Source organism: Phlebotomus papatasi, chromosome 2, assembly GCF_024763615.1.
Source record: "Phlebotomus papatasi isolate M1 chromosome 2, Ppap_2.1, whole genome shotgun sequence".
In the NCBI taxonomy this organism is placed as follows: Eukaryota; Metazoa; Arthropoda; class Insecta; order Diptera; family Psychodidae; genus Phlebotomus; species Phlebotomus papatasi.
Genome location: NC_077223.1, coordinates 76,100,870 through 76,124,503, shown reverse-complemented (window position 1 = coordinate 76,124,503; position 23,634 = coordinate 76,100,870). Strand labels below are relative to the sequence as shown.

At 32.9% G+C, this 23,634-nt stretch overlaps 1 protein-coding gene and 1 long non-coding RNA gene across 3 annotated transcripts in view; one reads left to right on the top strand and one right to left on the bottom strand.

Annotated features, from left to right (window-relative positions):
- LOC129804434 (fringe glycosyltransferase) overlaps nucleotides 1–23,634 on the top strand; it is a 122,042-nt gene that overhangs the window by 81,183 nt on the left and 17,225 nt on the right. For both annotated transcript variants that reach the window (XM_055851705.1, XM_055851704.1), the window contains exon 5: nucleotides 21,568–21,706. In XM_055851705.1, the coding sequence (XP_055707680.1) occupies nucleotides 21,568–21,706 (139 nt within the window). The remainder of the gene's footprint in view (nucleotides 1–21,567; nucleotides 21,707–23,634) is intronic.
- LOC129804435 (uncharacterized) lies at nucleotides 1,548–6,268 on the bottom strand. The gene is made up of 2 exons (XR_008751984.1): nucleotides 6,104–6,268; nucleotides 1,548–2,960 (listed from the first exon to the last, which is right to left on the bottom strand). It is a non-coding gene; the product is annotated as an uncharacterized LOC129804435 (long non-coding RNA).

Here is a 23,634-nt window from a genome sequence, read left to right as displayed (position 1 = left end):
ATATAAAACTATAGGGGAAACTGGGGCACCACCAAACACGGGGTACCACCAAACACTGCGATTTTTTAATCGGATATTGGATATCAGAGGATAATACCGATAGGAATTTATAGGCACAATAGGGATGCTTGTATACTTAAAGAATGGTCGAGATAGTCCAAGTAGTTTAGAAATAAAAATTAGTGTTTGGTGGTACCCCGTGTTTGGTGGTGCCCCAGTTTCCCCTATACATTTCTACAGTGTCGTTTTTAATTTTAACTTCTCAATACTTGTTAGATCCGTCCAATTAATCTATAAAACGGAAGCTGTTTTGATAATCGCATGGATGAGAGCCTTAGCCGTTTTTCCAAGTTTTTCCAGGACTCTCAGTGGTTCCACTAATGATCTATACCCCATGAAAATCCAACATGAACTAAATCTCATTACTAAACCTCTTTACCATACCCCTTCCAAAGGAATAATTCACTGGCTAATTGGGGGAGGTGGGGGTATTTTTGCAAAAACAAAATTTCCAAAAAACAAAAATTACCGAAGACAAAGATTCCAAAGACAAACTTGGAAAAACAAAAGTGTAAACACAAAATGAAAAAAAACAAAGATTTCCGATCCCGTGGAGTTACATTTTTATACGATTTTTTTCGCATACTTCTAAAAGAAACTGGGCTTCAACGTAATGTAATTTGGATAGACAAAACGATTGTGGATTTAAATAAGATAATTCCAAGGTCCTGCTTTCTTTAGAAATATGCGAAAAAATCGTATATCAATGTAGCCCTACTGCTCAAAATAGCCCCTCCTCTCCCTAGAAGAAATCGGATTCGTTATGAGAGACATTTACGATGACAATTCAAGTACTAACGGGGGGTTTAACCGTATTGGAGCGAAGTTAATGCAAATATACTTTATTTTTTAATGTATTTTCTTTACTAAAATAACAAATTGCTCGAATACCTAAAACTAAAATATCTTAAATGCTTACTTAAATGCTAAATGTTAGCAAAATTTGCTAAATATTAGCATTTGGTGTCCACTACGCAGTTAAAACTCTGCTATATCCATTAAAACTTTAAAGCAACTTATATGTTTCATATTTCGTAAGGCTTATATGACTTTGTCTCTTTTTATTTTCTTGTCTAAAACATGTTTTTTATCTTTTCAATTTTTTCGATGTTTATTATTGTAAAATCCTTCAAAATTTTTGAATAAATGGAATTGGGATTTATTTGAGAAAACTTTACAAAGTTTTAATTTAGATAACAAACTTTTAAAGAACGATGAACAGAACGTATATTTACTGAAATAAAACAAAATTATCTTTCAATATATAGAATAAAATCTAAAAAAAAATGCAACGATCAGCTTGGGAATTAAATAATATTCTAAATTAAGGTACAATTTTCAGTATTAGTCAGTTTTTATGAAGTTTATAGCGTATTGTCTTATTTACCTAAAAAAATTGGAACATTAACATTAAGTTTTTTCTTAATTCGAATCAGTCTTTACTCGTTGATTTAAGGTTTTATAAATAAAAAAAATCAACTTGAGCATTCTTTTTCTTAATCGTTAACTATTGTATTTTCGTTTTGTATTCCTATAGTAAAAATTAGCCAATTGAAAAAATTATGAACGGTGAGGTTCTTGTCAAATGAAGTATTATGATTAATTTCCAATGGAAAAACGTTTTTTTTTTTAATTACACGCTCAGAGCAAAAACTGGCTATTTTAATAGGAAAATGAATAAACGACAAAGTGTTTTTTATTCTCCGCAACTCGTAATATTTTTAATTCAATTTCAAAAGATTTTTTTTAATCTAACGAAGCTGATAGAACAAAATTCCTAATCTCTAGATTTATGCCTCAGGAAAGAAAGCAAAAGTAAACTAAAATTAAGCAGGGATTCTTCTCGTTTTAACAACACAAAATCAACCTTAAAATCGAAATCAACCCCCATTCAACTTCCAAGTCTTTAGTTTCAGTGTTGATCTTGTTTTTGCTTTGATACAGGATATGGGTTTTTTTTCTGAATTGATATGCCCCTCATTTTGCCATTCCAAGGCGGACTTCTCGATCTTGTTCCACTCGCTCTGACAATCCAAAGCTCAAGCTAAGCTCATTTTTTTCTGTCTGAACCAACTCGTTAGTAAATTGTCGATGCCGACTGAAGAAAATTACCCCAATAATTCCTATTCTTGGACTCCAATGTTGCCTTTGGACGTAGTGAAATTGGATGACAAAATGGTATGAGAAGTTAAAGTGGAGAGAAATGTTGTGTGTGGGTTGTATATCAAACATTGATATACTCAATAAAATATCAGAATTCCCCCATCTCCCATCGATGTTCATGTTTTTTTTTCCTTTTTACTTCAAATCGTCTTGTGAATGAGCATTTTCTTTTCGAAATAACCCTGAAGAGAGCTGGAAGAATTCCACTGATCATTGTAAAGCTGCTGAAGCAGATGTCTTTTATTCCATAAAATGTAACTTGTCGAGGATCTTGAGATGGCAGTACTTTTTCCCTGGTAAAGTGTGGTAATTCGTCCATCGAAGTAATGAGAAAATTGACCATTTCAGATGAACTCATAAATCAATTAATTGACCTGTACATTTTCGTAGTACTTTATGCAATTTCCAGTTGGCTCCTGCTTGAATGACATACCCAACCAATTTCAGTGTTTTAAACTTAATTCAATGCTTAAATTGCCATTTTCTCCTTTTGTGCCACATGTGTGTTTATTTTATTGCCCCAGAACACTGTCTCATCGTCTGCTTTTGCGTGAAATGCAAAATAACCGGATGAAAGTTTAATGACAAAATAAAAACAAACCATCGCACATTTAAATTGGCTAACACTGTTGACGATGTTAATGGGAGGACGTTCCAATCAAAGTTCATGAATATGGTCAGAAAGACAATGTGCCAAATTCACTTCTGTACGGCGCCAATAATTCTTCTCAAGTTTCCTGCAAAGAAGTACAAGAAAGTGTCTGGAGGATCAATTAATGGAATTAATTGGAATCACATTGAATAAGTTTGAGAGAATTTCTCCTAATTAATTCAGATTCTCAAATGATTTCTTTTTGCTGTATTTTGAGATGACGCATCTCATCTTCCTCTTTATTATGTCCAATCATTTGAAGAACAACTCCATGGTGGCAATTAAAATGTCAATTTGATGTAATTTAGTCCGAGAGTATTTCCTATATTGAACGAACACTCACATACCCGCCATTGTAACTTTGATTAGCAATTGATGGAATTTATAGAGATATTCCGTTGGTGTAATTTCATAAGTTGAGGGTCTATTGATTTTATTTTTAACATTTATAGATGAATGCTACTGAAAGGAATATCTTCAATCCATTTTTCTCAGAGATAGATTTTCTGTACTGCAACTTTAAGTGGTTGATAAATTAGTTCGACAGTAGAGGCTAGAATTATAGGACCGTATAAATATTATGAAGTTTTAATTTTAAATTTTTCACTGATAAAAATGAAATTATCAGTATCACTGTTTTGGCACTTATTTAACTCTGGAAAAACACAAATAAAAACAACGAAAAAGTCGTCTTTAGTGTTCGCTCAGACGAGAAAAATATTATATTTCAGCACACTTTAGCAGAAAGAAATTTGCTATGAAAGAGCAAGGCTTCAAGCTCTCAATTATTAAAAAAATAAATAAATAAATAACCAACTCGAATTGTATCAAAATGAGTAAAAATTTAAAGAAATCCACTGCGTGATTAGATAAAATTATAAATTCTTTTACTACTTTTCTTTTAATCCAAATTAGAGAATGGTATAATAACGTTTGTTTTGTAAAAATGTTTTCAAAACCACATATTATAACCAACGTACAATAATTTTTGTTTTGTAAACATGTTTTTAAAACTGCTTATGCTCATCGCACAATCACTTTTGTTTTGTAAACATGTTTTTGACATTTTAATGAGCGTGAGTGTGATCTAGATCTATAGTCATCTCGCTCTCTCTCATAGGAAATTTTGAAAACATGTTTACAAACAAAAGTTATTGTGCGCTGGGTATTACTTATGCAAATTTAAAATTATGTTTACAAACAAAATTTGTTGTGCGTTGAGTATAATGATAATGACTGAGATTAATAGATCTAGTTACCTCTCTTATGGCCTCTATACATTGGGAGCATTTTTTGCCAAAAATTGCTTTTTTGAAGAAAATTCCCTGCAGCGTTGTAGGGGGAAACGTCAAATTTCTGTCAAAAATGCAATTTTTGACGAAAAATGCTCCCAATGTGTAGACACCTTTACTCTCGCTAAACATATTTTAGAAAACAATTTCTAGAAAGTATTTACAAAACAAAAGTTACTGTGTGCTAGGCAAAATGCCCAACGAACAATAACTTTTATTTTGTAAACTTGTTTTTGGCATTTCAATGAGAGGGAATGAGATTTAGATCTAGTCATCTCGCTCACTCTCATAGTAAATTTTAAAAACATGCTTACAAAACGAAAGTTTTTATACTTTTGACATAATATTATACCAATATAGATAGGGGAAAGTGCCCATGCTTTACACGGTTCCAAGCTTTACAATGACTAAATTTTTCGTATGTTTTTCAATAAATGTGACTCATCTCATCCATATTTTAAAAACTAGGGTAAAGTGTCTTGTTTTTAAAATTATATTGCGGAGTCGCATTTATTCAGAAACATAATATGAAAAATTTAGTCATTATAAAGCTTGGGACTGTTCAAAGCATGGGCACTTTCCCCTAATTAATAATAGTGTTTAACATCAAATTTTAGGGAATAGATTCTTTTTAAGAGTTACCAAAAATTAAAAATTTAAATAAATTAAGTATTCATAACCAAAGCTACATTATGAAATTTTAAACTAACTTAAATTTTAACGATATTTGAGCAATTTTTCATTATTTTCTGACAATAGCAAAATAATTTAATAAGGTGAGGCGGTGTAAATAAATGAATTTTCTATTGACTAAAATTACGTTTCTGCTCCAAGAAACGTTTTTTTTTGTACCCCAAAATTTTTGTACAGTTGAACAATATTCTCTCCCTCCGTTCCGAAAAAAGTCGTACGTTTATTAGTACATTTTATGTGGAAAGTGTACAACTTTTTTCGGAAGAGAGGGAAAAAGGGGAAGTGGGGCACCTTTGAAAGTGGGGTACCTTTTAAATTGGGATTTTTTACCTATTTTTAAATAAAATTGAGCCTTATCATGATATAATTTAGCTGCATAAACAGATTGAGAAGCTAAATTACATTTCAAAGGTGACCCACTTCCTCCTATGTTTTTAGAAGAGCATAATTGTTAGTAACCTAATACAGGCTTCAGATCTAGGGCTAGCCATGTGGCTTTACTTCTCTTATTTCTTATCAATCAATATTTTTTGGAAAATTATCACTTAAAAGATTGGACATTATGGGCAAGTAATTCATTAAATTTATAAAAACCAATAGAATTGGTTATTATTTTGAATTTTAAGACCATCGGGAACTGACCTAAACCTTAAGTCTGACGCCGTTATAACAGAATGATTGTATGATAAAACGTTCAATCGGATAATTTCTAAAAAATCTCTCGGTGTTGGGGGGTTCACCGAGAGTCCTAAGTCGATATCTCAAACCACACATTATATAACTTGCAACAGACAGATTGAATAATAAAATCATAGGCGAATGCTCTACTAAAAAATGTACGTGGGTTGACTTAACCATCTCGAAACCGTGGGATTAAGAAAAAAAACTTACTCGATAGAAGTGGAATATTGAAATTAAGTATTTTATGAGTCTGTTGCTAAAATTTTTCAGTTCGTTTTTACAAATTTGCTTCGACGTTCTTGCTCCAAATTTTACTCCAAACAAATTATTCATGCATTTTAGTGTCTTTTAAAATGTCAATTGATTTCGTATATACGAAAAATTTGCATATTTTGCCAAACACTCTCATTAAAGACACCAATTAAACAGGAGACACAAGTCAGAAATAGCAATAAAGTTCAAAATCTGTAAAGTGTAACGATCATCAAAACATGGCAAAATTGATAATTATTCGCTCAGTACGCCTCTAAAGTAATATCCGGGAGTGTAAATATTTATTTACCATCGTATATAATCCCATTAATTTCATGCAATTCAGCATGGAAGCGGTACATGCAGAGCACAATTATGAAATTCACTTGAGAGCACAACATGAAATTGACAATCTCAAATGCAGCACAATTTCTAAAATATCCATCCACTTGAGAGAGTCTCACAAAAGTGGGGTGTAACGTTGGTACCTTGTAAATGATCATCTCACAGTTTAATCCAGATTTTCCAATTTCAAGTTTTATACTGTCCGTTGCATTCTTACAGTAATTTTACCATCGTCATTTTGCTCTTTTATCTTTCACTTGGTGCAAAAGCCATGGTTGATTTCAAACCGGCAGTTGGTTTATTTGACGAGGAGAGGCAAGTGGGATGGTGGGATTGGAGAAAAAGAGATTATTAATGCGATACATGGAGGAAAATTGTTTAAATGGGAGGCTTTTACGGATTCTTAAATTCTCATAATTGATTGCGGAACACTCTTGTTAGACATGCAGCTGAATGTTTGTTATTCTTTATTTTTTTGCACTCCTATAGAGCTCCCTCGCAGAATGGTCAGTAGGTGTTAGTTGAAAAGGTGTTTGAGAAATTGTCTGAATCATTCTGGCCAGGAGATAGAAGTGGAACTAAAACCGGAATATTTTCATCGTCAATGTTGACAACGATTGAAATCAAATGCTTGGAAGTGACCCCATGAAATATATTGCTCATTTTAATTCAATGTTCTCGAAAATGGAATATATTTTAAAGAGTTATTTTTATCTGATCAATGTTCTCTTTTGTTGCTGGGGGAAAATTTATAATTCAGCACATTGCATTTGCTTTCAATTGCAAATTATGCAAAATTTACTGATCTGCCTTAAGCCCAAGTGCGTGGATTGTTCTTCAGATGGGCTAGGAACAATCTAAAGGGAAACTAGTCTTTATGTTTTTTTTTTACAAATGCAGAAGACAATACATAAGTATATACATATGACAATACATATGTATAAGTAGAAATTTCGAAATGTAAAATGTTAGGGTTTGAGTTTTATTAGGAAATTACATTTAAGATTAATAGGACTGTTAAGTTAAACAGAATCCTTTGATATAATTAATATTAATAAATTTTAAATACTCTAACCTCAGTTACAATTTTCAAGCAGCCCCGCATTGTCCAAATAATTCGAAAGAATCCCTTATTGAGATTTCTCCTCCGTAAAGTTCTAATTTCGAATTATTTTCGAAAATCTTTATTGTCAAAATTAAACGTTATTTGTTATAAAACCAAAAGTATTATAATGCTGAAGTTTTAACGTACCTATCCTATGAGAATTCTTCGATTTCTGAAGTATAAACAATTGCACTAATATTACCATGAGCCTTACACACTGTTGTTAACATTGTTGACGATTAGAAGTGTCAAAAGAATACCGAAATTCGAAATAGCAGAACAAATAGCGCTAAAGCTGAACTTGCACTTTAAATTTTTTGAATAGGTTTGGCTTGGTTTTGGGGCAGCTTTGTCTCTTCGAACGCACTCAGAAAAATAATCGAGTAATACTTACTCGAATCGATGTTGAATTAACTCTTTTTCGTAGTGATTTTCGATTAACTATATTTTAGAGGTGATTTTACTTCTAGTGTAATATTCGGAAGAGTTGTTTTAACTTTTTTCCTAAAATTTACATCACAAAAGAGTGTAAATAACTCTTTTTAAGACTGAAAATAACTCTTTTTAAGACTGAAAATAACTCGTTTCAAGAGTTAAAAAGTCTTTTTTAAGAGTTATAATAACTCTCGAATCCAAAAATGAAGATGTTTTGCAATTTTATGTTTTTTTTTTATCATTTTGACCTCAAGTTCTCTATGTTCCGAGCGAAATATCACGTATGAGTACGCACATGTCTTAATGAAACACTGATAAGCATATTTCTAGTTGATGTTCTATATGAACTTTGTCACACGAAAATCTTCTTGACTGAAGTATATTCTTAAAACAAAAACACTTAAGAATATACTTCAGTCTAGATGAATTTTACATCGAAAAAGAGTAATAATTACATCGATATTCGACAAATTAATTCAACTCGCACGAAGATTTGTTTCAACTCTAATTTCTAAAATTTACAACGAAAAAGAGTAACAATTACATCGATATTCTTTGAGTTAATTCAACTCTGCCAAAGAGTTGTTTTAACTTTTTAGGTTTTTTCTTAGTGCGGTTATTACTGAACAAAACCATTGGATCCTATCGTTAACATTTCGTCGGTTGCATCAGTCATTGTCGTAATTGCATTTGTTTTGTATCTGTATTTGGTGCAAGCAACGACACAAGCGTCGTCGCCTTTTACGGGAAATGCTAACACAAAACAAATGCAGATACGACATCGGTCGTGGCATTTGACGATATGTTACGAATTGTCACAGAGTGTAAATGGTATAAATAGATAATGTCTTTTGCCATCCCAAGTTTACGCTTCTGAGCATATTTTGATAAGTTTTATTGACTTTTAAAATTTTGCTGATATAAAAGTGATATATGTATATTGAATCCTTGTTTTGAATGTACGAAGGAATTAAGTAAAAATATACATCCCAAATCTGACTATAAAAATGCTGTGCTGCAATAAAGCTTAGTGCAGTATCCTCAGACTCTCATTTATTTTGTAATAATAAAAACATATCATAAATAAAATTTGCCACTCTTTCTATTTTTATGGAGACAACAAATAATAGGAGTGAACTGAATGAAAAATTGCAGAAGATTTTCCTCGGCATACCGGTAAACATACCGGCATACCGGTAACCGGCATACCGGTTGGGCAAATCAAGCTTCAATGTTCCTAATGGATTTGACCCATGGTTCTTTTCACGATGCTTGAAGCATCTGACTAGATATTAAAATACAATATTAACTGGTCAAATTCATTAAAAACATATTGAAAAGAATGAATTGTTCGTTCGAAGCTTGAGTCAACCGAAGGTAAGGCGTTTTCCCCTATCCTTGTTTAAACTGAACCACAAAATTCTCTTTACATTTCGAGACGAAACACTTTCAGATAAGAATTAAGTACGAGTATGAACAGGAAGTTTAAGTACTAAAATGTTTGAAACATATCGTAAAAATGAATTTATTATGCTCTAGTGAAATATTTTCCCAGATCCTTATCTCAAAATCCAATAAATAAGCATATTGCATTGATGATATAATTTTCAAATATTTCAAAAGTTCTTTGAATTTTTCGATGAAACATTCAGAAATGGGGTGAAAATTCCCTAAGGGCTACAACCCTAATTCGTAATTTTTTTTTCATATACCTAATTGGAATAGAATAACTAAGTACTGAAGAAATATTTCTTCGATGTTGTAAAGTATAAAGCTCATCTGGCGAGAAAACCATTTCGGATAATGAAGGATTGAACAATATCCGATTGGATTCGGTAAAATTGGCATTCGAGCGATACTAATCGCTTCACGTCGCTCAAATTTCTCGATTAATGCTGCGGAAAAATTCCGGTTAAATGCTTCAAAAGTGATCACAAGATGGAAATTATAGAATTTTCTCTCGGATACGCGATCTTTTGCAAAAGATGTGGCTTTTTTGATGTGTGATTTAATATTATCTCTGGCATAGAACAATTGGAGAAGCGCATGTTTGTTCTTTGATGTTTCGCTCCACCTGGCGCTATAAATTCCCTTCTTGACTCAATCCTTCCTCCTCAGCTTCCACTGTTTCTCCTCATCGTCTCTACCACTGTGGTGTGCGCACAGTGACCATCATCATGTTGTAAAAGTCACCAGGGGAATATATATATATTGCAAAAATGTGGATGCGATGAAGTTGGTGGAGTGAAGATTGAGGAAGCGAATGGTGCAAGAGGAAGAGTGGAAAATAATCTGCACGCAATGTCTTAACATTTATTATCAAACTAAAGACTTGACTTAGAAACTATCCCTCTCTCACTCATACAAACCGCACCATGGTGGAAAAATAATCACCCAGGAGGAAATTTTATGAGTTCACCATAAGAATCTCTTCAGTTGTGCACTCTTTAAACTAGTTACAAGAGACTCGGGGAATTTATAAAGAGGCAAATTAGTGTCGGACGATTTGTATACGCCAGGGAATCATTCACCTTTTCGGGATATTTCTTCTTGTACGCGAAGGAGCTGCTTGTCCAGTTCCACCAGAATCGATTTGATATGCCTCATGCTTCGGAAAAGTGGTCCAAATTCTCTAATTTTATTGCATATCTCCCAACATTTTGGAACTAAGCTTTGTTATGTGTCTATTACATACTTTTTTAAATACCTTTTAATGAAGTTCAGCTTATGCATGTACTTATATCAGATTCGGGAAGAAACTGACTAACATGAACAAGTAGAAAATTTTTTATTTATATAAATATAATCGTGATGATGAAGCTTTAGAACAGGGATGTACTAAATTATTTTAGATTCTCTTTTTTTTAATACTGGAAAAATAAATAAGATTGCTAAAGAGGAAATCAAGCCAAATATGTTTACTTACGGTTTTTGTTGCTGACTTTGTTAATGAAAAAAAAACTAGAACATAACGTTATTATTTGTACTAAAATTTGAATATAATTTAGAAATTCATTCTTATGATTTAATTTCAGTAGAAATCGGGAAAATATAGCATATAGTACAATATAAATAAAAGAAATGGAATATAATACACAATGCCTAATTACTTTACTCTGTTCTAAAATTTTTAATTACATAGCTATCTCATATAATATAATAACAATATTATTTATATTAAAATCTGAAAAAAATAAAAGGAAGCACGGTATCTGATCTCTATAAGCTTATTAGCTTGATTTTTCACATTTTAGTTTAACAAAAAAAAGTTAATTCAGCCATGGTGAACTTTAGTACATGCACGTACTAAAAGTTTATCTTTATCCCAGTTTATTTTTTTTTACCTTAATAGATCCATTAAGTTATTTTAACTCATACTAAGCAAGATCAAAGGATACCCATTCCCAGGAATGTGTTTTTTTCATTCCAAAACCATCCCCACTTTCCCCATAAAGGGTTTCAGAGGAGATAAAATGAAAATTAATTGAAGTGGTTGAGGGGTGTAATGGGTAAAAAAAAATAGCCAAAGCGAGAAGATTTTTCTGCTGTTGTTGAAATTTATTTGTTATTCTCAACAGCATGGCACTTACACGATATTTTCACCCCACTTTTTCCTATGTTCTCATGGGATAATTTCACAACAAGCTCCCCCATACTATGCAGTCCCCAGCATCACAGAAACCTCACGAATTTTTCACCCCGTTTGGTGTCACAACGGTTGGACAATTTTCCCAATATATGTTTTACCAGGGTAGATTAATTACAAATGCAATGGGATGGAATATATTTTGGTGGACTCCTGTACGACAATATTAAATTCACGTGCAGGGAAAAGCAGTGTTTTCCAGGATACCAAAGCGTTTATGTAAATTTTATTGTATCTGCAGATAATGACCCCCGCGTTGTGTTACTTCTGGGCAACTGAACTAGACCTAGAGAACAAGTAAATATTAGATGGTTGATGAACCTCCCTTTCGGAACGTACTCTAACAGCTTCCCGCAGCGAATTCTCTAAATCTCAGAACACTTTTAATTCAATGTGGAGAATGAAGTACGAAATCGCAGAATTTTCTAAGAATTACACCAATTAACGAACCACATCTAGATGGAATCTAAGTAATGATCTTAAAATACGAGTCACAAAGAGATTTTATTACATCAAAATGCATCTAGGAAGAAAATGTTTTTTTTGCAATAATTTCTTGATGCTACAGCACTTTTCAATATGCCCCTATTTATAGCAACTTATGCATTTACTCTATGAAATAGTAAAACATGCATAAATATGACCTCACATACAATGAAATGCACAACATTTAATTTTATAGGGCATATTTTAAATTGGACACACATTAAAAATTTCACAAGAGCGACATATAACTGAAAAACCATTGAAATGCAAAATTGTGCTGGATTTTCAATTTTGCGACAGTTCAATTGATTAGAATAGGAATGAATGAGAGAGAAAGAAATGGGGAGAACAGTCAAAAAGCCGACAAACTTGAGAGTATTTTACGATCAGTGGAAAATTAATAGTTTCACTTGGCAATTCAAATTGAAAATAGAGTGATTGTCTTTTCTCCAATGGGCGTCTATTGGAGCCATTTCACTGTAGTAAATGTGGGGCACTTCTTCAATAAGACCCTTTTCAAATTGCATTTTCTCCCATTTGTCTCTCTCTCTCTCTCTTTGTCTCCTTTAAGCTATGTTATTTCATTTTCGCAGACTAGATAATTGGGAATGTTAAATGATAATTTCCATCCTCCATGTCTTTTATTGTTTGCTGCTGTTGCCCACAAATCATTTTGCGAAGGCGGCTGCTGAGCACGAGGCACGACAAGTCGCCTGACTAAGAAGCAATAAAGCCTCCATGGTCAATTTCTTGTTTTTTCCCCCTTGTATTTAGCAATATTCCTCGATGGACGATTAGAACACACCACTTGTTGGATAGGAGAATTCTGAAAATAATCGCATGATTACAATTTATGACCGAATACGGAATCTCGTATAAGTTATGTACGTATTAAATTATTCAATTTAAGTCGAATGTACTAAAAGTGAAAAATCGTTCGTGACTTAAACCAGGGACACCCTTGATTATGAGTGGGTTTAGGCTAAAAAAAAGGGAGTAGAATCTTAATAAGAATGCTTCAATTGGGCAACTAATCCTATTGTGATTGTATTATTCTTCTCCTACTTTTCATTGAGAAATTTACAAAACAAATTATTTTATCAAAAGACCCCGTTAACACATTAAGTACTTATTAAGTATTTAATAAGTACTTAGCGCAATGATTTAATTTTAAAGAGTTGTATAGCATTCAACTATTTAAAAAATATTAAAAAAATGAGACAAACGTCAGTGCTTTGTGAGGAGTAGTGAAACTAATATGGCATAACTCAGCCTTAACACTACCCAGCAGCGAAAAGATGCCTTACATAAGTCTTACATGATAGTGCATGTAAGCCTTACTAATCACTATCGCTTATGGAGGTTTAACTTGGTATAACCACACTTTTGTCACCTACGTAAGCCTTACTTGTAAAGCATAAGAAAGCTATTGGATGTATTTTTATGGTGTTTAAGGATACCTCACATATATACACAAGTAAAGCATTTGTAAGAAAATTCTGTAAAACTATAGTAATAAATACATGCAAACCATATGATTTGCATTCATGTAAAACATTTCAGAAGGCAAAAAATACTCAATGTAATCCTTAAAAAAGACCAACCTGTAAGCCATACGTTAAACTATTCTCTTAGGCGGCATTTATAGGGGGACTTTTGATTCGAAACTGTTCTTTCAAAATAAAAATATCTCATTGAGCTTTCTCGCCGTGTCATTTTGTCTACTCTCAGATGCACAAAATATCGCACTGAGCTTTTTCTGAGTGACAATTGCCTACCTTATGGCGCACATAATAGCGCACTGAGCTTTCTTAGTGAAAATTGCCTACCTTTTGGTGCACAAAAATAACTCTTCGAAAGATCAATCAGCTGTTTTTTGTTATTGATAAATATAAAGTCCTGTCCGTGCAGATTTTTCAAGAGTTTTCACACATTTCACCAATGATATCTTTTAAAATGCCTAGTGTTACAGTGAAATTGTTTAGTGAATTTAATTTTCATTTTAATAGATTGTATCTCTATTTTTTAATAACAGTTTCACAATATACATGAGGAGAAGATCTGTTGAGTAAAATCTCCAAAAAACGAAATAATGCTATCAAGAGAACACAAGGAGTACCTACTAAAGTAAGATGAAGGTTTTCATAAAGTCTAGCTATCATGAATTATATAAAGGAAAACTAAACATTAGCTATTGTAAAGCAACTTCATTAGCTAACGTCTTCGGATTGTAAAGCAACTGACGATGTTTCCTTAAATTCCTAACAACATGTCATAAAACCCTGCGGTGAGACGAGTTTGACACAATATCTTTTTTAATTTATTTTTCATCAACCATTAATATTTACTTGGTAACCATTTGGCTTTTATTAAATTATCAGGTACCTCAAAGCAAGTTCGAAACGTTTCGGAATAAAATAGAAAGTCTGCTAGACTTTCTATTTTAGTCGAGACACTAATGGGAGTATTATAACAGCTAACTGGGAGATTTTATTCAGACACAAACCTCAAGGGGAGATTTTCCAAGACTCGCCGGTGCATAGCACAGTGGGGTGCATTTTTTAAATACCCTCGTTTAAAAGCAAGCTTATGGACGTTTAACATGGTATAACTACTTTTTTGTCACCTACGTAAGCCTTAAATATAAGGCCGACGAACACTTTTCATGAAAAGCATTCGTATCAAAACTTAAAGTAACTCTCATTAGACAAGTCACTCCAGAACATGATCATATGAATCATATTCATAATCATTCATCTTAATAGTAGTATTTAATTAACGTCTTTGTTAAAGTCTACAATTAAGTAGTTTGTTTTAAGGACATGAAAAGAACTTTCAAGAAATACTTAATTAAGAACTTTCAACTAAGCGCTTTTTAAGCAGTAACCCCAATGCAAATAAAACATATATTTTTATTTCTTCATATTTTTTTTATTTCTCAAAGAAAAACTCAAAAATACACTTCTGCCTAATTAAAAAGATAAACACATTGCTACCACAGCTCTGTTATGTTATCCGACACCATATATTTCCCCAGATTGCAAATTGTTGTCCTCAAATTTTTCATAGGAAATGTTTCAGATGCATCTGGAACAAAAAAACAATAGGACGATAGTTAGCAATTATCCGTCGCATTTTCTATTCCAGTTTCCTTTTTTTTTGCTACTAGATGTCACTACTTTCGTTCAAAAAATTCCTAATGGTATGTGCTTAATAAGTACTTATGAAGAACTTAATTAATGTACTTGGACTAAGTTATAATTTAAAAGCATGTACAATGCCTTTTATTACAGCATTGCGTCAGTAACAGATTACCTTGTGTTAAGCGGTCTTCAGACTAGAGGTTTAGCCCAATTCCCGAAGGTCTCTAATTCCTAATTATCTTTAATAATTCAATCCTAAGTTAAATTTTTCCAAAAAAAATGTGATTGATAAGGAATTAGAGCAATAAAGCCATATGGCTAAACCGGCTAAACCTTAGGTCTGAAACCCGTATTAGACGGGGTGATACTTAAAATCGGACGGGTTTTGGCTAAGTTATTCAAGGTTTATTCTACTAATTAGATAAGTTAGATAATTAAGAAACATTGAATACATTTCATTTTGTTCTGAAATTGTTGTTAAAATTTCAAAGGTGATTAAAAGTTTAAAGTGGGCAACAGTGTTTAAACTCCATCATATTTTTTTAGACATTCAAATCAGTTTCATTTTTCAATCAACGCTTAAGATTCAAAGGAAATACCATCATTTGTAGTATATCTTTGCTAAAGGTTTAATGCTTTTTAAATGTGAAATCAATTATTTCTTGTCAAACTGATAAATTTTCTTCCTGACTCAATTTAAATTTTATGTAGGACTTTAAGACGTTTATAGATGATTTTGCATAAATCCAATATTTCCAAGAATTCCCAAATCAACAAGACACATTCTTGATCTACCGCAGAAAATCTGACTTGTGAATGATAATCACTTCAGCTGCACCATTAAGCTTCTTGTGCTACAGAGTGACAATTCTTTATACAAAAGATTAATCCCACCATCTCTGAGTAATGTCTTTACCAGTTTTTGTCCACTCGATCACCAAAGTGATTTGGTGGCAAAACCGTGGGCTGAACCAAAATGCTCTTTGATCAACTTAGCCACCGGATTAACATCTTTCTGGTCCATTTGATTGACAAAAAGTTGAACGCGTTTCAACAATTGGTGACAATGAGATCACAATCTCTATTTGATTCTATGTTGTGACCAATTTCAACGACCAGAATATTTCTCTCTACTGATTTCTTATGCGGGCTTTTGTGCAATTTCAACGACAAAATAAATTGCTGGTGGAAGTGCAAAATCCATTGAGCAATGCTATTGACCAGAGCTTTAAGTCTTTTTTTTATGTGCCTTTGAACACGTGCACCGTGAATTATTTGTCTTTCTCCGCGAAAACTAGGTGGAGTTATATTGTTAGAGTTAAACGAGTTAAACATTTGAGTAAGAGAGAACCTTTTCAATGATTTCAACGGAATAATTCGAAACTGAGAAAATTCTTTACTGGAATTATTGATTCCTGCAATAGACTTTGCTCCATAAATATCACTTTGAGGGCTTAGGAGAGGCATTAAATTCGAAAGCGAGAATTTCTCTCGAATTGTGGATTACATTGGAAGTAATTCCTTCTCAATGCCAGAAGCGTTATATACATAATGTCTGGTAACCAATGCTTGAAAGAGATTCTGTGAAAATGTTCCTCATTTGCATCACAGGCTCATCAATAAGTGAGACCTTCTTGTGTCTCCTTCCACCTCAATCGTATTTTTCACCCACAGCTAGAAGAGCTTCAGAGTTCTGGTCACCTCTGTCATGGAGATAACTTAATTCAATGTTGTTGAGTCCCTCCTGAGACATTTGCCTTTCCATTCTTCGTGTTCGAAGCTTAATTCACTCTTTCAATAGTGTGAAAACTGGTTCGTGTTTACTCCTCTAATCGATTTTACTTCTTCTCTGTGGCAGCAATTTATCGACTGTATGGAGAATATAAATTTACTCCAGAAGGAGGAATATTCAAATAATTTTTGGATTATCGGATGCCATAGGCTAATCCCACTTCTGACACCAAGCACATCCCACAGGGGAATAAGTAATCCGTAAATTTTTCAGTAATTTCGATCGAATTATATAAGGGAATTCTACTTCAATTGTCGGTCCAAATTGCTCGAATGCATGATTTTCTTGTTAATCGCTTGAAAATCTATTTCAATCAGTTCCGCACAATTATTCGCTTCCTCCCAAACAGATATCCCGTGTTCCCGCTAAATTCGATCAATGGCACGGTAATCATCATAGATCTTTTTTTTTTATCCACCATCTCCCTTCTTAGACAACTCACCTGGGAGAATGATCAAGTGCCATGGGAGGTGAGAAAAAAGACCCAATAATAGCTTCCTCCAAATGTTTTGCGTCTCACAATTCACTCAATTGACTTTTTATCTAATCCCCCCAAAGTGGGGCTTTTGATGTGAGATGGTTTAAGAAAAAAATGTCTTTTACTCATCGCTTCTTATTCTAGCTAAATGAAGCACAAGCGCGTTTTTCTGAGTCGATTCACACTTTAAATACACGTTTTTGAAATTGTTTATTTCTTATATTGAAAATACCATAAATGAGAGATTACGTTACCCCACAAGCATTTTCTTACCAAATTAGAAATTTAACGTGAAATGTTTTCAATTCAATTAAATTTAAAGTTTATTTTATGACTGATTAATAACTTTCCTGATTGAATTTATAAGCTATACATAACATTATTTTTATATAATTAAAATTACTTTTCTCTCCACTCTGCTGACGTGATAATTACTTTATTTCTACTACACAATTTAAAGTCATTCATAAAACAGTAAATGACTATTTATTTTTAAGTTTTGTTTTAAATACACTTTTTGTAAATAGTTTTTGAAATTTCGAACTCTTAATTGACTAAACTGACTACACTAACCGAACGTTTGAAGTTGTTTTTAATTAAAATAGTTATAATTAATAGTTTAATTAAAATAATTATTGTTTGCGGAAAACAGTTTTCGGCACATGAGCTTACATGAAACTACCCCTCTCTGACTTTCAGAACTTAACCTTTTAAGGACGATTGGGTCACCGGTGACCCAAAAATGCTTTTTTTCCTACATAGAGAAAAAGAGGGTGCAATTAACTTTTTTTGCTCAGAACTTTAACATTTTATAGGTGTAAAAATGTATCAACATTTTTAATGTTAATTTTACACCTTTTTAAGGGTAAAATTAACATGAAAAAGGGTAACTTTAACCCCTAATACACCTAAAAAGTGTAATATTTACACCGATTTCGGATCAATATTGCAGGGTAAAACTAACATTTCCGGAATGTTATTTTAACTTTTTCGGATTTCTCTCTGTACGATCTTCTAAGGTTACGCTTTGCTCTAAAAAGTCATAAAAAGTGATTTTTTCTGAACCTCGATTTTAAACCTTCTCGTCCTTAAAGGGTTAAAGCAAAATTGTCAAAACCATCTTAGAATTTTTCCAATAATAAATATCTTATTACAATATTGAAACTACTAGGGGAATGTAGGCATGGTTCGCATACAGTAAACTTTCAAACATTGCGAATTTTCTCTTCTCTGAGTGAGAAAAATACGAAAAAGTTAAAATAACATTCCGGAAATGTTTATTTTACCCTGCAGTATTGATCCGAAATCGGTGTAAATTTTATGCTTTTAAGGTGTATTAGGGGTTAAAGTTACCCTTTGTCATTTTAATTTTGCCCTTGAAAAGGTGTAAAATTAACATTAAAAAATGTTAATATTTTTTGACACCTATAAAGTGTTAAAATTGTGAGGAAAAAAGTTAATCGCACACCCTTTTTTCTCAATGTTAGTTTGCAAAGAGATGGTTTACCATTTCTTATCTGATCTAAGGTTAATAATTAGCTATCTTACGGCTAAGAAATGATGAACTAGCTCTTTGCAACCTAAGACAAAAATCGCCTCGTTTAAAAATTCATTGTGTGCGAACCATTTCTGCATCCCCCTAGTAAAATATTAGAATATGTAATTTTAATTATTGTACCAAATAGTTGTAGTTGTCATGTACAAATAAAATCTTTGAGACAGTTGCGCTGTTCAATCTTGAGCACTTCTGAATTACAACTCCTCCAGCTGTGCTGAAATTTCACTAGGAGCCGACGTCAACGGGACGCACATCATTTTGCGGGTATTTGCAAAGAGAACGGGGAAAACCTCCCTCTTTGTTGCCCACCATGTGAAGGGGTCTTCTATTCTCTCTTTTATTAATTTGTAGGAAGAGTATGGGGACATAGGGGTACTTTGAGTTGTGGCGCTACATTGATACATGATTTTTTCGCCTATTTCTAAATGAATCTATTCCTTTGAAGTATTTTATTTAGATTCAAAATTGTTTTGTCTATCCAAATTACATCATGTTAAAATTAAAACCCCCATTTCCTTAAGAAATATGCGAACAAATCGTATAACAATGTAACCCCACAGCTCAAAGTAGCCCCACTTTCTCCTATTCCTCCCTCAATTAAGCTGACATAATCTTCCCACTACCACAACTCCCGGGCAAAAATTTTCTGGCTAGAGCCAGACTTGATTTTTTTGCTGAGAGCTCCACCTCTGTAGGGTAAAATGATATAATATGCACACAGAAAAATGGAAAATTCTTAAACAGAAACACCCAGGAATTTAATTTTAAATCCCATCCAATGAATGCCAATGCCCTAATTCTAAATTCTTGAACATTTAGTTTTAGTTGCAATTTGGAGCTCCGTAGACATTTTTCATTTTCCAGCTAATGCTGAACTTAAGTTCCCGATCTCTTAACTTGAAAGAGCTAGGGATTCTAGCTCATTTCTTTCGCTCAGAGCTTCTAAACTTAAACACCTCGGGGATTCACGTCCAATTTAAGTTCCCAGGATCTTATATATTCTTAAATTTAGAGTCAAAATTTTTCTGTGTGTGGAATTAGTGTTACAAGTTGGACAATTCGCCGGTACAAGTTGGACATGACTTGTTTCTTGAAAATTTGGTTTTAAACACAAGGAACCAAATTATAAAACTAAAACATTAAAAATATACAAATAAAAATTAAGTCCTAAATTTATCGAGACAAAAAGCTCTGTCCAAATTGTACCATTGTCCAACTTGTACCACTTTACCCTAACTCTTGAAAAAATATTACGAAACTTTTCCTATTGACGTAAGGATTATGTCGCTTTTATCATATTTTGCTACTTGGGTATAAAGTGATGTAGTGCTGAATGTAAGAGGGGTTGAAATGCTGCATTTATGCTAAATATGCCCTTGTTGTCGGCAATATTTGCACTTACTGGAGATAGTATTGTTCCATATATTGTGGTTACCTTGTGGCCAAGAGTGATCGAATTTATCAAAGAATTACTACACTTATTGATCATATGAAAGCACTCCATGTGGCGTTCAAGTCTGAACTGGATTTCTAGGCATAATCAGTTGGTTTTTGTGTCTCGACAAAGACCCAGAGAGAATGGATTATTGTTGACCGCGCCCGTTTGCAGCAATGCCTTTCAATTGAGCAATTTTAGCCAATCTCCCTCGCGGATATCTCGAACCTCGTACAAGGTAAGCCACTTTTGTTTGGCGCGCGCGATCGCTCCAGAATCGTGCAGGACTTTCCATCACATCTATGAGATGAACTTCCGGGGTAGGTGGCAGAGATGCGAGTTTTCCGCGTGACTGGTAGGGCGCGTATAATTGGTTTTGACGCGAAAAGACAATGGTTCGATGCACTCCAACGGTCAGACAAGTGCAAATGAGTTAATCAGAAAATGGTGAGAGAAAATCAATTTGTGACAGAAACAAAATGAAAATATTGAAAATGATTTTTTTTCTTCATAATTGTGTCGTTTTCAAGCAATTTATGTGGCACTAACATGGTAATATATGTTGCGTGGGGTGATATAAATCGTCTGCAGACGGCAAGATGAAATATTCCCGCAGGGTGATAGATTAATTAATTGAAAGAGCAGACATTTGGCACCTGATTCTTCTTTTCTCATATTTTCCCCATATATACTTCAAAAGTCAATTCTCTAAATGGGCTGTGATTTGCCTTTTTTCTTGCCACTCCACCAGTACCTGCAAGATAAATCACAAATCGTGACAGTGAGTCAAGTGCAAGCAAGAAAGTATTATGGTACATAGAGTCTGATTTTTCAACGCAATTCAATTGGATCCAATTTTCATGATCGCACTGAGAAATCTGCCGGGTGATCTACTTTGGTGGAAAGGAATCGTGAGATTGCAATTAGAAAGTTTTTCGATTCACTCTCAAAACCAATCGAGAAGCAATCTATTGCTAAGGGAACTTTCAGTGTCGCTCCCAATGATCCTCAATACACTGGAAGATCACCAATTTTCTCAATCACGTGAGACCTTAGACACACTGGTATTATTGTGCAAACAATTGAGGGATCTGGGGAGCTGATAAAAAAAAAGAATACAACGAAAAAAAAATCTGGACAAGGCACAGCATATTTTTCCAATTCTCCACCACAATTAATCACTCAGCATGATCGCTGAAAATGATTTGGGGCGTCAAAGAATGACTGCCACAGTGCATGGATATAGTGATTTTTTTTTCCACTCATTGTTGGGGATTAATGATTGTCTTAATTGAGAATAATGACTGAAGATCAATTAATATCTCTAACATTTGATCCTTCTCTTCCGCAGATGGTTTTGTCACTTTGACGACGACAACTATGTAAACGTACCACGTCTCGTGCGACTCCTCGATGAATACTCAGCCTCTAAGGACTGGTACCTGGGAAAGCCTAGCATTTCATCTCCATTGGAAATCATCATGGACAATGTGAGTAATCTACTTCTTTTTTAATCTAATAATAGCAACAACAAAAAAATCCCCACCCAAAAAAACAAACTCGCTTACCGATCACCGATCTATTTTAAGATCACACTCCTTGTCCAGCCACCAACCATTATACCTATGAGAAGATCGTTTAATTTGTCACTGTCTCAGGTGATATCAGAAACGTCGATCTCGAAAGGGAGTGAAATTCCAAAGTCTAAGAGTTTTACTGGGTGTTGGTGATCGAGGCAAATCGCATTTTATCATGCTGAGCCATTGAGTTGGCAAAATTGCAAATGACTCTCTTTCCATCCAAAGACATCCTGTGCAAAAACTATCCATTTTTCATGATACTCCATCAGACTGCGTGGCACAAATGAATGGCGTGAAAAAGCTATATTTTAATGATGGTGATTGTATCATGTGATATTGACTAATTTATTTGTCTTTTTCAAAGTAGCTTTAATCATTTTAATTTGTAATTCAGTTGTTTTGAATTTTAAATAACCAAATAAGCACTTTGATAGATGACGATTATCCAGAAGAAATTTTGGTAAATATTGTCTCGAGTCTGAATTCTAAATATATTTCGATTTAAGGTAAAATGGGGTAATTTGGAACCATTTACAATTTGAGACATCTGAGATTTTCTCAGTGTTTTAGAAATTCATAAGGAAGAAATCTGTTAAACGTCTTTTTCTTCTATTTTGCGGTCTTTGTTTTCTCTTTGCTCATATGAAACATTGAGAAAATCTCAAGTTTCCCAAATTGCAAATGGTTCCAAATTACCTAATTTAACCCTATCTGAATGTCTAGAAATTTAAGACAACTGTACTAAATTTCGAAGATATATACAAACTTTGCGTTGAGAAATGACTGCTCCCACCCATTCACAGTATCCTCAAATTTATAATCAATAAATATTTAAAAGAATAAATACACAAAAAAATTAACATTAAAATTGTTTAATTTAAAGTTGTTGAATTTCAAGATGTTGAATTTGGAGTTGTTGAATTTAAAAATTGTTGAATTTTTGTGTGTAAACTCAAAAATTGTTGAATTTTCATTTCATTTCATTTATTTTAGTTTTTTTATGCCTTTTTAGACATTTGTAATGTTTTTTTCCTGTACTCGGGATCCTCCCTAATGCGAGATAATTACATCTGATGCTCAAATCTTCACGATATACTTATTATGCATATAAATATTTGATGTTTTATATGACTTTTGCCCAATGAAAAGCATCTCGACTGAAGTATATGTCTTAAATGGAAATTCAACAATTTTTACTCAACTTTTGTTTAAAAATTCAACAACTTTTGTTTAAAAATTCAACAACTTTGGTTGAAATACACAAGGCTTTACACTATAATAGTGTGAAAAATTATGATCAAACTATAATAGTGTTAATTTTTGATCATGCGACAAAAAATACCATAAAGTTGTGTATTTTTTCACACTATAATAATATGAAAAACTATAATCATACTATAATAGTGGTAATTTTTAGAATTTTTCAACAGTTTTAAATTACAAAACATTGTTGAAAATTTTTTATAACTATAATAGTGAGAAATTTTACACAGATCGCAATTAAATAATTAATTTATCCGATTTCACACTATTATAGTGTTAAAATTTTACACATTTTCAAATTAAACAACGTTGTTGAACATTTTTCAACTATAATAGTGGTAATTTTCAATCACTTGACAATAAATTACCAAATTATTGTGCATTTTTTTAAACATTTTTAAATTAAATAATTAAAATGCTCGATTTTGCACTATTATAGTAGTAAAATTTTACACATTTTTTTACTGTGTAGGGAATGGTTCCTAGTTTTTAAAATATATTTCAGAGTCACATTTATTCAGAAACATAGGAAAAATTTAGTCATTACGAAGCTTAGGATCGTACGAAGCATGGAC